At 41.9% G+C, this 15,150-nt stretch overlaps 2 protein-coding genes across 2 annotated transcripts; one reads left to right on the top strand and one right to left on the bottom strand.

The window, feature by feature from the left end:
• The first annotated feature begins 1,617 nt into the window (after positions 1–1,617).
• On the top strand, positions 1,618–7,260 carry anxa13l (annexin A13, like). The gene is made up of 11 exons (XM_026998393.2): positions 1,618–1,840; positions 2,533–2,608; positions 3,041–3,135; positions 3,681–3,851; positions 4,219–4,252; positions 4,395–4,474; positions 4,779–4,847; positions 4,923–5,024; positions 5,353–5,428; positions 5,829–5,941; positions 6,081–7,260. The coding sequence occupies exons 1-11, from the start codon at positions 1,826–1,828 to the stop codon at positions 6,198–6,200; spliced, it is 951 nt and encodes a 316-aa protein (XP_026854194.1). The 5' UTR covers positions 1,618–1,825; the 3' UTR covers positions 6,201–7,260.
• A 2,800-nt stretch (positions 7,261–10,060) lies between these two features.
• On the bottom strand, positions 10,061–13,726 carry si:ch211-252f13.5. Its single transcript, XM_026998269.2, has 4 exons — positions 13,012–13,726; positions 11,986–12,494; positions 11,686–11,752; positions 10,061–11,598 (listed from the first exon to the last, which is right to left on the bottom strand). The coding sequence occupies exons 1-4, from the start codon at positions 13,640–13,642 to the stop codon at positions 10,061–10,063; spliced, it is 2,745 nt and encodes a 914-aa protein (XP_026854070.2). The 5' UTR covers positions 13,643–13,726.
• Between the last annotated feature and the right edge of the window lie 1,424 nt (positions 13,727–15,150).

Here is a 15,150-nt window from a genome sequence, read left to right on the forward strand (position 1 = left end):
TATTAATTTGAAATGATATGATCCCGCCCAGAAAGATGTTTAAACAAATAAATGGATATTGAGGGTTAGACAGCTCCGCATTGTTCAGAACGGTCGCGTTTGGTAGCCTACATTCAAATTTGGACAACTATTATTGAATGTAATTTATAGTTCTATTAGTATAAAGTCTTATTTGCAACGAAATAAACATAGAAAGGTTTGTATTCAATTTTCAAGTTTTTCAAAAACGTGTGTACGTTTACGGCATTTGGCAGACGCTCTTATCCAGAGCGACTTACAAATACAGAAGTGCTTTGTCATTTACTCATACAATACATCCTAGCCAGTACTTTAGGTTAGAGTCCAAGATACCAATAAACTAGAATGCTGTTGAAATACAGGAATCAATGCTGATGCCTAGAAGTGCAAAATACATAGGCTCTATCTCAGATAGGTGCAATCGGTGCAATCAACAATACGTACTAGATTTTCAGTGAGTCAACATAGGAACAGGATCGGTAGTCATTTAAATATTCTACAAATAGATGGGTCTTTAGTCTGCGTTTGAAGACTGCAAGGGATTGTGCTGTCCGGACAGCGAGCGGAAGTTCGTTCCACCATCTAGGAGGCAGGACAGAGAATAGTCTCGATGCTTGTCTTTCATGAGACTTGAAGCATGGTGTTTCAAGCCGAGCCGTACTTGGGGTTCGAAGTACTCGAGGTACGGATCGGGCTTGACCACTGACATCATGCATGTAGGGGTTGCTCCATTTTGCTTTGGAAGCAAGCATCAAGGTTTTAAATATGCGGGCAGCTACTGGAAACCAATGAAGGGTGCTCAGCAGTGGAGTGTCATGTGTGAACTTCGGAAAATTGAAGACCTGTCGTCTTGCTGCATTCTGGACAAGTTCTGGTGGCTCTTAGAGGAAATTCAGCAAGTAGCGAGTGCAGTAGTCTAGCTTTGAGATAAGAGACTGCACAAGTACCTGAGAAGCTTCCTGGGAGAGAAAGGGCCGAACCCTTCCTCTGTTACAAAGGAGAAATCTGTGTGCCCTGGTCACATTTGAAACTTGAGTTGCGAACGACAACTGATGTCCAAAGTTGGCAACAGGCTTAACCTCCCAAAGAATAGACTAATGTAATAAACGTAATCTTTATGTGGCAGTGACCTGGCTTATACAAATGTTCTAATGCAGGTTCTGCAAGTAATGCAGATCTTCATGTAATGACAGAAAGACAAAACATAGCGAGCCATTCTGGTCATCAGAAGGTCACAACATTGTGGAAGGAGCATGTGGGATGATGCTATTTGGTCAAACAAAGACTGTTTTGTCCAAATTCTAACAATCTTTGTTGTCAGATTTGTCACTGCTTCTCTATACTCAAGTGTCAGTTTATATAGTTTTTATATTCTTTTTTTTTTTAATTATTTTTTTTACACTTTTTGATAATAGACAGACTGACAGATAGACAGGCAGTGATAGATAGATAGATAGATAGATAGATAGATAGATAGATAGATAGATAGATAGATAGATAGATAGATAGATAGATAGATAGATAGATAGATAGATAGATAGATAGATAGATTTGCTGATTGATGAGTGCATAATGTTCAAGGCATTTTGCGTAAAAGTAAACGCCAAAGGTAGCCCAGCTGCCTACTGTTTTTATAGAGCTCCGTCTACTTTTCCAGTATTGCTTTGCTGGTTTTCATGAGCAATGGGTTATCGACGTGTGGGCCATTGAATCGGGTGACGTCAGCCATGCAGTGGAGTATTTTGCTGGGTAGCGCGAGAAGGGAGTAGGACCGGAGCGGCTGTGCGGTTAATAACATCATCGAAAGATGGGCAACGTTCAAGTGGGTAAAGTTCTATACCGGATTTCTTTGGGTCTTTTTCTTGCGTTATTGTATTGTATTGCAGATTATTGTACTAACAAGTGCAATTACAGATTACTGCAATATTACTGTATGCTTTGCCGTATGTGTAATTTATTATTGTTTAATATCCTGCGTAATTTTACGTGGTTGCTATTTGGACAGTGATTTTAGGATTTAGCATTGCAACAACTTTTCTCTCATTTTTCATTTTTGTTTTTTATAATTTTCCCGTTTTCTCTCTTTTATAAACATGCGTATTAAAGTCTAAATCCGAGAAGATTGCGTAGAAATTAACTTTTTATACCTATAATAATATTAGTTTAAAATCCGCCGCATATTCTACTGGAATATTCTCAATTCGAAACTCCCTTTTTATCATCAATACGCTTTATAATTGCCATTACAGGCAGTGGGCGTGGCAGAGGAAATATGTCGCCGCTACAGCGCACTCAGTCAGCCAATGACTCAGCAATGGGTGTATGACTGCACCCTTTGTGGGGTTTAGCTACAGTTTGTCAAGCTCAAACCATATATTTTCATAATTTTTTTAAACCATCAAATCCTGGTGATTTTATCCTCAAGTATTCACTGGCGCCATGACATCTGTATGGAACAATATTATATTGTCTTTATTGTGGTGTATCTCATTCTGTGTTTTGCTCTCATTTTAGCCAACAATTGTTCCGTACGAGGATTTTGATGTGGTGGCAGATATTAAGGAAATACGTAAAGCCTGCAAGGGCATGGGTAGGTCTAGACAAATCTCAACAGCAACCTGTCTAAGGCAGAGGTTCTCAATCCAAGCCTTGGAAACTCTCTGCCAGGCCGCACGTTTGTTGTGTTATAGATCCCAACACACCAGAGCCAAACTCAACGGATCTTCAGGATCTGATTACTTGCTTCAGGTGTATAAAGACCAGGAATAGAGCAAAATCTTGGCCTGGCCTGGGGACTGCAAGCACTAGATTGAGAACCTCTAGTCCTGGAGGACTGGAGTCCAGGTCAATCAGTGAAATCACCAAACTGCTGGATTCTAATCTTCCAGGGCTCCAGTTGTGCAACCTTGATTTGAAAGTAGCATTGCACTGTCATCCTAGAAAAATGGAAAACTAAGATTTATGCAGTAATAACATGCTGAGCATTATGTCAAGTTAAAATGGGGTTTCTTCCTGACTGCAGGTACAGATGAAGAGATCATAATCTCCATTTTAGCAAATCGCTCCACCACCCAGCGAGTGGAGATCAAGCAGGCATACTTTGAGAAATATGATGATGTAAGTAAGGTGTCCTTCATTTATTTCTTTACAAAACCACACAGTCATCAAGTAGCCAGTGTCTGAACACAACAGTTCTGCTGTTAAGTAATTTTGCTTGGATAGTGGTTATTTTAGCAATTTCCACATTGGATATCTGCTTATATTTTTATAAAAGTTCAGATAATATACAGAGCACAGTCTGAGCTAAATCCTTATAACAAGAGCTTGTTATAGTCTGTACACAATACTCCATTCCTGTGAGACATCATGAGCTATTTTTTTTTCCTTTCACTTTTGCATGGTCAGTGAATGATATTGAATAGTTGCCAGATTTCTTTCTTGCCTGCATCCATCTTTCCTTCATGACAGTGAAGAATAAAGCGTTTATAAAAAATAATGAGCAGTGCTGGTATTCAATGTTCCAGGCTTGACAAAAGCTCCTCAGGTCATTTGGAATTCAAAAGGGAATTCAATCACTATCTAACATGAGCATTCATCTCAGCCGAGTTCAATGAGATTAGCTGCCATGCTAAACATGACCTGACTAGAATGCTTTCCCTTAGGAGCTGGAGGAGGTGTTAAAGAGTGAGCTGACAGGAAACTTTGAGAAGGCCATCATAGCCATGCTGGACCCTGCGCCTGTGTACGCTGCCAAAGAGCTGAGGAAAGCCATGAAGGGGGCGGGGACTGACGAAGACGTACTGGTGGAGATTCTGTGCACCAGCACCAATCAGGTCTTTCTGTGATTATATTATTTTGCATAAGGACCATTATCATCAAACTTCAAACCACAGGCATATAAGATGTCTTAAAAATCTTAAAATGCTTTAAGATGTAAAATATAAGTATATTTCTTAAGCAGTTGTACATCTAAGAATCATTATCTTAAAGGTTTTTCCTATGTATTGAACATTGTGCCTCATTTGTTTACAGTGTCTTCAATGCTTTCTCTGTTGAAGGCAACCAATTTGATTTTTGTTCTATGTGACTTTTACAGAATTTTCACAAGAATCCAAAAAAATGTGTGTTTAAGCAACTTTTCATAAGGCACTATTCTATAGAAATGAACAATATAACATTTGCTATTTATTTAATCAACAGGATATTGTGAACATTAAAGAGGCCTATGCCCAGGGTAAGTCTGGAACTTGCGTAAATATGGAAATATGACAAAGTATTAGCGCCATCATTTGTTCTGATGTTTTACTGCTACCACTGTAAGAAAATGCATTGCAACAACAAAGCTAAACACCATTCATGTACTGTCATCCATATAGTACATGGACAGGAGTTGGAAGCCGACATCGAGGATGACACAAGTGGAGATGTAAGAAACCTGCTAGTTTCCCTCTTGGAGGTAAGATGGCAATATACCTTACTAAGTGCTCCTAGAGTCTTTTAGCATATGTAGGCCTACAGCCTACAGAACACATTTGGAACAAATTTGTATGTTTTGGACAAATTATTAGAATACATATAAATATTTTGGACAGATTATATTCAAGCTGCCTTATCAAATATAAAGTTATTGGTCCTTCAGAAAAAAAACCTTCAGAGCTGTCCAGAGTAATTTGGCATAGCAGAATTGTATTATAACTACTGGTCATAATGAGGTTCCTCCAAGTATGAGTTGTTAAGCAACAGCTCTTCTCCATCCATAGGCCAGCAGGGATGAAAGTTATGAAGTGGACGAAGGACTGGCTGAACAGGATGCCACCGCGCTGATCGAGGTGAGTTTGACCTTTCCCCTTCTTTAGTACGCAACAGGTTCCTTCATGGCATTGCGTTCTGCTGGTTTCTGCCAGGCTGGGGAGGCTCGGTTTGGCACAGACGAGTCCACCTTCACCCACATCCTCACCCACAGGAACTACCTGCAACTTCAGGCCACCTTTAAGGCCTACGAATCGGTAAGAATTGGTCCCTGCTGAGATAAAAACAGTCATAATTGTGTCATAAGTCATAAGAGGAATATGACAGATATGTTTGATCATGCTGGTCCACATCTATCCATAAACATTTGAGTATATTAAAACTCACTCTGTTTTAGTCTAATGCCAGTAGTTTCTTAAAGGAGTTACTTTGTTCTCCATTCAAGTAGATTATTTCTGGGTAGTTTGTCTACGCGACTTGAGTACAGTTTTCAATATGTTTTCCACTGCAATTTAAAACACGTGTATTGTTTTGACTATTAAAAACAACCTACAGTTATTTTAATGTGTTTCTCGGCCAATGCAGCTTTCTGGAACAGACATTCTCGATTCCATCGACAGTGAGGCAACAGGGACATTAAAGGATTGTTACATTACTCTGGGTAACATCTCTCTTGTTGTGTACGGCCTTCAGTGAATCTCTTGGATCCTTACGATGATCACTGTAGAAAGATCACTACACTTATTTTGTCATCACTTCACTTGTATTGTCATCACTTCACTTGTATTGTCATCACTACACTTATTTTGTCATCACTTCACTTATTTTGTCATCACTTCACTTGTTTTGTCATCACTTCACTTATTTTGTCATCACTACACTTGTTTTGTCATCACTTCACTTATTTTGTCATCACTTCACTTGTTTTGTCATCACTTCACTTATTTTGTCATCACTACACTTGTTTTGTCATCACTTCACTTGTTTTGTCATCACTACACTTGTTTTGTCATCTTGTTTTTACTGGGCTGTTTTGTTGTTTTTCTATCTTGGTTGATCAGTTCGGTGTGCTAAAAGTCCTCAGCTCTACTTTGCTCGTCGCCTGAATGCAGCAATGAAGGGGGCAGGGACAGATGAGGACACACTCATACGCATCATAGTGGGCCGCTCTGAGGTGATCTTAAAGGGAAAAATACTCAAATCAAATTTAGAAATTTAGGTTAATTTTATTATTTTAAAGCTTGTTTTTTTTCACGTGCACAAATAAATATAATTCTAGCTTAATACCATTCCCCCCCCCCCCCGGTTTACAGGTTGATTTGGAGACCATAAAGGACATGTATCTGGAGAAATACGACATGACTCTGAAGGATGCCCTGAACTCTGAATGTGGGGGAGACTTCAAGCGCCTCCTGGTGGCGATACTGCACTGAGCGCAGACAAGGCAAAGCATACCAACAGCAGCCTTATGTAACAGAACCCTCTCACCAACACTGCTTAGTGAAATGCCACTAACTATGATTCCACTCCAAATTCCACTCTGAATACACTCCACAATTCACTCCTTCTGCCTATACAGCCATTCCTTTCCATACCACTTCTGGGTTACTTTAAAACAACAAATGGTACACATTTATTAGTATTCAATTCACAAAGCATTTTCTAGTGACCTTTAATAGCAAACCAGGTGTGGCTGATATCAGATCTTACCAGCATGTTGTCAGCCTCAGAGCAATGTGGTGTTTAAGACACACATAAGGTCTGTCTACATATCAAGACAACAAAACTGCCAATTTTATAGCATCAGTCAGTAAATCTCCCTCTCCTGCTGTAATTCTGTTCTTAAAAAGATAAGGGCATTAAACACCAAATAATCCCTGAACATAACTTCATATTTGAACTTTTAATTGCCACCATATATGAAAAGTGTTATACAAATATTCTTGCCTCGCATTTTAAAATCATCTCAATCACAGAATGTGTTTTAGAGCACAAAACTTAATATCTTTTTAACATTTTATTCTTTGTGAAAAAAGTGTCTTGAATACTTAATACAAAAGTACCTACTTCATAGTACCTGGCAAACATGTAGCAAACCTGTAATTCTCTAGGACTCTTAGTACTGACTCTTTCGATACTGCCTTTCAGTAACCACAGACCATGTTATTATTTAAGATGTTTATTTGGTAATTGGAAAATCATGTCATCCTTACACATGCTCTCTTCAGAGTAGGACCTGGAGTACCTGTATGCCTTATGGAGACAGATATTGTAGATATTGAAGATTTATTGTATGTTGTGTTGGTGTAACCCATGTGACCTTTGCTCTACATTCAATATTTGGTGGAAATATGAGTCTGCAAAATAAATAAATAAATAGATAACAACAATAATAAAATAAAATAACCAAAGGAATGTTGGGGTCCCATATGATAGCACCCAAACAAAACATTATTAATGAGTATTAATAAACAACAAAACATTTGAATTGAATTTGGGTCCGGCCTCTTTTGTATCTTATGATTGTTATATTTATCATGTTTAAACATATAAGGTTTACTGTTTTGATTTACTTAGTTTTTTATTCTGGTGGTCTTGATAACACTGACATTCAATGTACTTACTGAAAGGATAGTTTTTTAAATGTTTTAGGTGAATCATATCTGCTGTTTATTTAAGCGAACAAACTGAACTAAAAATGCTTAGATTCTACAATGAGAGAGTTAAGTACCGACTCTCCTCACGCATCTGAAATGCTTCCAGATGTTACCCTTTGGTTTCGTCTCAGACCTTTTGGGAGAACAGTCATCCTATGTCACCGTTACCTTGAATGCCCTGCCAGTGCGACACTCTAATCATGAGAGTCAAGCTGTTATCGGAAGGTACAGTCATCAAGCATGTAAGAAGGGGGCCGAACTACAGACGTTTAAGGCTGTTTTCTGAGGCTCCTGGAGACACGTCGGGCCCGTACTGTTCCCATACACAAACACACGTGCATACTCACACATGTGCACACATATATGCATTGCCAAGATTAGACATGTGTGTTCACCCACAAAAGTGGAGCAACTGTGCCAATATTAGGGCCATTTTTGCTTGTTTCCTTGGTGAAGGCTTGATGGTGGCATTCTGTATGTACGTGTGTATGTTTCATGTCTAGTTTGTGCAATGATCAAATGGCAAAATAGGACAAAACTGATCACCATGAGGAAAAATCCACTTTTTTTTAAATGCAAAACTAAAGGACCAAAAGCTTTCTGAAACTGAAATTAGGTCGCAGCATAACGTTAGATACTGTAATACACAAGCCAGTGTATGTATGGACGTACCCCACAAAGATTGTAATACTAGACCATGTGTAAGGATGTCATATGGTGACTGAAGTTCAAACTGGGTGCAGGTCAGTTTTAAAAGTCACCAAGATGGAAAGAATAAGAGGAATGCATTGCTTCAACAGCTGAACCGTATGTCTCTTTCCCAACATGTGTGAGGCATCAGTCAATGGTCTCAAGAAGTTTTATGGAAACTGTCAAAATGTCCAAAAATAGATGATGTGCTGAGAACAAAGAGTTTTACAAAGGCCTTTGGGAGTGGATGTTGAAACCTGAGAAGTCGGCGGGAGAGAGATTAACAACGCTCAAGACAAAAGTATCCTGACTTACTTCCATCTTCATGCAACATGATTAAAGGCGTAGTAAGTTCAAAAGTGCTTCCTCTTACCATTACCCTTTGGGTTAAATTCACTTTTTTAATTCCCTCGGAACAAAGATGTTATTTCCATAAGGGCCTGGTTAGGGAAGAGAAATAATGTGATGGAAAGCTGTAAGCTGATGGCAAGGGGTGAGATCAGCCTTAACCCCCAGACAGATAACTGTGTTTTACATTAAGTCTGCAAATGTCTCCCCTGGCATATTCTCTTATAGAATAGCTCCAGCCTGATGTCACGCGCCGCTCCAAGAAGCACTAATGTTTGCCAGATGTTTTTATTAAAGTTTAAATCTGTGCACATAATTAAAAACAAAAATAATCATATTTTTTTCAATTCATTGCAAATAACATTTATTCATATATTGGCTGCTTCAGCATAGCGAATCCCTTTTTTTTTTTTTTTGTAGTATAATTAAAAAGACCACAAATGTGATTTTCAAACCAGTTTTGTATACAGACAGCCATGTTGAGTTTATTAAAAAGGACACCTTAAAACCTCCAATTCATGTTTTTTGTACATTATATCTGCTGCAGACAAAAACAGTGGGGCTTCGGTGTAACTTTATGATGAAGGAGTCAGAATGGCCATAACCCCGATGTTTCCCGTAAATTCCACTTACAGAGCAGTCTTCAGATCCACAATGAAAACCACGTGCGCCCGTGGGACTGGTGCACCTGCATTAGATTCCCACTAGCACAAACGGAGACATTCACTATTCCTCTTTACCTAGAGACATTGCGATATCAGACCATAGCCAGGTCTGAGATTACAACAAAGTTCAAAACCATGCTGTAAAAATAGGAGCAAGCACAAACAATGAGCTACAAACTCTGGCAGGATAAAAAAATCATTTATTTAATTACTTTTGTCGTTCCCCTTGTACCTGCTGTGACCCATAAGCCTTGGGTTTTTTAAGTTTGCATAATATTATTCAATTAATTAATTAATTAAAATACAGCCATACTTTGGGCACCAGGAATATTTCATAAATGAATATTTCAGTATTTCCAAAAGTAATCCAAAAGGAAATATAATTAAAATATGTTGGACAACTAGACAAACAATTACAAACACTTAAAACATATTATGAATAGCATAAAGTAATAAAGATGCAATGTTAGTTTAGAAAATATTGGCACATTTCTAAATAAGTGCTAATATTAAAAATAAAAACCATTTCTTTAAGTAAAACAAGTAAAGCATGAGCTAAAATGCAAAACAAAGTGGGAGTATATTTTTCACTCATCAATACTCAAGTATTAAGGCTATGTACCCAAATGTGTACTGTTCATTTAAGCACTAATGACAAAAATTTGTTAACAGAGCTTGAAACCAATAAAACTTTCTTAATGGAGCTTAAAATATTAGTGGTACAATAATAAAAAAAACTACAGGAAAAAAATCAATGAGTAAATTTGGAGAGTGTCATAGTTTCCTGTAATTGCACTGCAGTATACCATTATAAGAGAGTGACTGCTATAATTTGAACCAAGGTATATAGATAGTATCACCATGTGAGCTAGCTTTCTAGCCTCCTGATAACTGCTAAGACATGCTATGGCATGCTGTAAATTGTGACTTAAATCATGCAGCTGTCCAGAGGATGGAAATGCCACTGCCGGCCTCGTGGGAAATTTGGTTGAGGCGTCCATGTACGCAGTCCACTGTGACAAACACTTCAGTGCCATTGCGCACAGAGAAGGACACCCTCAGGCCCATGCTAGCCCACTCACTCCCTTCTGGCATCTGACCTCCGACCTGCCGGGCAATGGTTGTGGGTCGTGCCCCCTGTGGCCCGACCTGCTCTAGCAGGGCGAGCTTGATTGTGCCGCACGAGTGGATGAGCCTGAGATCGAGGGCCAGGCTCGCCACGCCCGCCGCCCGGAAGACGAAGTTCCGGAAAGGGTGCCGACCCCTGGTGCCAGCCAGCCCCAGCTGTGGCACCAGCGTAGATGTCTGGCGGAAGAGCAGCGCCTTATTGCGCACAGCACCGGTTGGCAGGCCCGTGCGTGAGACCGCAGCCGACACAGCAGAGGACACAGAGGAAGGGACCCATACCAGGCTCAGCACACTGATCCCAGAATCATCGCCAAAGTAGCGCACAGTGCACTGCACCGGGGCCAGGATTTCGAAACTGATCGAATCACCGATGTCCACGGTAGTGACGGCAGACAGTGATATGGACATGTCCCGGTAGTGCGCACCAGGTTTGAAGACACGCGCCAGCTCGCTGCTGTTACCGCTGCGGTCGATGTACGCCAGCAGGTGGAAGCCCTCAGACACGCACGCCTGGCCCATGGAGTACAGAGCCTGCTGTAGGACAAACTTCACCGTGCCCCTCTCTGCAAAACGGACGCTGCGGCCATCATGGGTCAGCCCAACTATGTATGGATCGGAGACAAAAGACATGCGGAACGCCGGCCGGTAATTGGTGTAGAACTGCGATGAGGCCACAGCCTGGGCGGCCATGGCGACAGCGCCTGTGTCGTGAGACAGCCACAGCAAGCTGAAGGCGGAAACGAGGCCACCCTGCAGGCGCACCGGCTCGCCCTCGGCGTCGCACCGATGGCTGGCGCTCCTGAGGACCAGGGCGAGCGCGTCACCCAGGTCTGCCACAAATGCCCCGCTCATACTGGCGCTCTGCAAGGGCCCACCCTCTCGCTGCTCCAGACGCACTCCACTCAGGTCCCGTACAGAGGCAGCACTGCCGGCCGCTTCACTGGCGTTCAGCTGCAGGCACATCTGGACAAAGCTCTGGCACCCGTGCCGCAGAGCCAGGTTGTTGTCGACCCAGACCAGACCGTGTTGGTGGAGGACCAGCCAGCCATCGGCGGTGGCAGAGGCCAAGCTGCTGTCATCAGCACCTTGGAGGGGAAGCTGCATGTTGGAGAACCCAACGCCCCGAGGCGGAGTCACATCACCAGACCAGGAGAGGGACATCTGGGCCCCAGATGGGCCAGCACACAGGGTGTCGCTCAGGGCCGAGCAGGGGGATGCTGTCGGCTGGGAGTCGCATTCGGAACAGGCCTGGCACTCCTGTAGCTCCAAATTGTAAAAGTAACCAGGGCCACACAGACCAGTCGCTGCGTCCTTCACTGACATGCTTGAGCATCTGAAGCCACCTGGTTCAAGGACACACACAGCAGTGGATTCCCAATGAAAACATCTGGTTGAGGAGAGGTGCTTAGATGGAGATGTTCTCAACTCACCTGGCATGTTGAGACACTGATCATGCTCTCTGCAAAGGTTTGGTATCTCCAGGCATTCATCTCTGTCCTATGAGACATGTTAATGTCATAAAGAGATATATCTGAAAGGTTTCCCAACTGTTATCAAAAGTATAGACATTGCATTTTATAACACTCAGAACTGCATTCATCTATTTTGTAGTCAAGGTTTTGAACATGTGAATATAAACAGATTAGCTTATTCTCAGTAAAATAAATCTTTCAAGATAGCTCACATTCTGTTATCATTTAAAATGGGTTAAAATACTTGTAGGTGAGCACCTGACAGATCCTGTCTGCACTGAAAGAACACTGGGACACTAGGAAGAACCCAGGAGGACAAACAGTGCATTTCTCGCAGCGTGGCCAGTTGCCGCGGTAATCACAGTACTCATCATCCCCACAGGAGCCACAGATCTGCAGGGGCCTGCCCTCTTCCATCACACTGGCTTCCATGTCCACCTTGTGCATGGTGTAAGCCTCCTGGAACCGGCTTTCCTCCTGCGGCCCGAGACTCTCCGGGCGAGCCTCCGGCTCTCCGCGCGTTCCACCCTGAAAGGGCATGTGCCGGACGCCGTCCAGGAGCAAGCTGTACTGGGCCTTCACCTGCTCCATCAGGTCAAACATTTGCCGCTGCTGCTCCATGATCTCCCTCTGCTGCTCCATCAGCTGGCCCTGCAGCTGCCCGATCTGCAACTGCTGCTCCTTGAGCGCCTCCGCCAGCTTCTCCTGGCCCTGCCCCAGTCGAAGCTGCAGCACTAGCGCATCCTCAGATGGCAGCTCATTAGACCCTGGACGGTTTGGCAAAAGCAAGAAGGATGAAAACTCACGTGTGCTTTAAACCTCCTGATAAATGTGTCACCATTTTTAATTAGAGAGCAAAGTTGGCGGACGGACGAACGGTTTATATATAACAATCATTTGAACAAATATTGCGCACTCAGTTATACTCAGTCCTAATAACCTGCACTGAATTTGTTGTTGTTGTTTTATCTGCTCTAGCACTCCTGATTCGTCTTATGAATGAGTTAATAACCCGATGATTTTAATCACTCTGTTAGAGAAGAGAAAACAAACAAAAATGTGTAGGGAAGGAGGTCCACAACTGGGCTTCAGAATGTGTGAAATGAATTATTAAAAAAAAAAAAAAACAAACTATAAATAAAGGCTTAAATAAATCTAAACGATTCAGATGCACAGTGCTAGTTATTATTATTACCAGCATAGAATATTCATACAATATTTAGCTTGCAACAGCAGACAAAAAGGGTAATCAAAATTAATTAAAAAAAAATTCTTCGGACTCACCCGGCTTGACGTCACATCTGAGTTGGATGCCGAACGGGGATTCTCCACGCTCGGAACCGACGTGTCCGAACTCTGGCAATTCATCCAGTGCCTGTTCTGCCCTGTCCTGCATATGGACGACTGTCGGATTGCGTACCACAAAACCTGCTCCGCTCTGGCAGTCGCCGCCAGCGCACGAATTTGGTTTAGGCATTGGACGAACAATGAAGGGCAGTTTACATCCGATGCCTTTGCACGCTTTTGTGGCATTATTAGGTTTTAGTGGATCACGACTGTGGCAGCCTGTAGTCTTGCATCCTGGGTTGTAAACCTCCGCCGTTATGGTCCTTGGGTTCTCTCTTGGGCTGTCAGCTTTTCCATGCTGTGGAGGGATAATTGTGTATGAAACAGCGTGACGATTTTGGGGGGAAACGCGGTAATCACTCCGAACAGTGTGTGGCGCGGCACCGACTTGTGCCGAACGCGTAAAGTGGCGGATAGCAAACCCCTCGGCACCCCGGCAATGCCCACCGCCGCACGGTCTGTTGTCCGCGCCAACGCAGCGCCTTCCCCTGCAAATTTCGGAGGTGTTTTCTGTGTTTCCCACAAACCACGCCATCCAAATCACAAACAGAAGCACAGCGTTGGGCATCTTAATCCACGCTCTTCAGAGGAAAATACTGCTCTCGCAACTTTTCAATGCCACTAAATCTGAGCATCCCGGACCCCCTATAATGCAAATTAACCACTGGACTGCATTACACGTCCCGTGTGATGTTTTAGCATTTGAGAATTGCTTGATTGAGGAATTTAAAACCAATTACCCGAGATCGCCTCTGTGTATAAAAGAATAAAAAGTGAGTCTCTGCTCCGAGCGCTCTTACGCATCTGTCCTGAAGTAATGTCAGTGTGCCATTGGCATAATTGGCAACAGGTTTTCTTCAAGATCCCATGTTAACCCATGGATTCCCCAAGACTTTTAAGATCTTTGTGGTGCAGATTTTCAGTAACACCATAGAAGAAGAAGAAGAAGAAGAAGAAGAAGAAGAAGAAGAAGAAGAAGAAGAAGAAGAAGAAGAAGAAGAAGAAGAAGAAGAAGAAGAAGAAGAAGAAACTACAATGTGTTCTATTCAAAGTTTGTCTTATAATTGATTCTTATGCCCTGCATTTCATTCAAAAATTAATGTAGATTAAGGCTACCCCTGATATGGTTTCGCTTGGTCCCTTGAACTTTCCAAATAGTACCTCTTTAGTCAGACCCCTCAGCAACATTCTTTCTCCTGGGGGTATTAATCCCAAATGCTCTGTGTGTGCATGTGCTCTAGTACATTCATGAAAACCTTAATGAAATATGTATTATGTGTATACCCTTTGCTAGTATGAAAGGTTTGTGTCATAATCTGTCACTTTCCTAATGTTACCAGCTAAAAAACATCGTACAGTGTCCCGTACCATAGCGCATACACGTTTGTTTGGTAGTGGAAGTCAAACTGCACAATGTCTACTACTGCTGGAACCAATTGCCGCATTACTACAATTACTCACTTGCAAAATAATAAAAACTTACTAATACATTCAATTTGTATAGTGCCAATATATAAGTTCACAAGCCCTGGGGGGGGGGGGGGTGTCTAGGAAGAACAGTAAAGAAGAACGTTTTGATCTGAATTCTAAAGGAAGACAGAACAGAAAAGTTACAAAGAGATTATGGCATAGAGTTCCAAATATAGTTAGGAGCAGCAGCACAGAAGAGTCTGCATCCCATGGTTGCAAGTCACGTTTGTGGGACAGCAAGACCAGAGCTAGAGGATCTAAGTGTGCGAGACGGATAACATAAATGGATGAGCTCTAAGAAATATGTAGAATCAAGAACATGACGAAGTTTGAAAGTTAGATTTTATACTTAACCTGGGTGATACCAGATAGCCAGTTTAGCCGCCTAAAGGCAGGTGTGATATCTGCAGTACGAGTGTTAAATGAAAGGAGCTTTGGATTTACTGAACATGGTTGAGACCATAAAAATTTGAGTTACAGTTACAGGGGGAATAAATGAATGCATTTATCAACATTCTTGCATAATTATCACTAAGAATAGGGCAAAAGTGTGCAATATTGTACAGATAAAATGCAGTTTGGTGAGTTGCTATGGGACTAAAAGAT

The sequence above is a fragment of the Electrophorus electricus genome, chromosome 18 (genome assembly GCF_013358815.1).
Source record: "Electrophorus electricus isolate fEleEle1 chromosome 18, fEleEle1.pri, whole genome shotgun sequence".
NCBI classification, from domain to species: Eukaryota; Metazoa; Chordata; class Actinopteri; order Gymnotiformes; family Gymnotidae; genus Electrophorus; species Electrophorus electricus.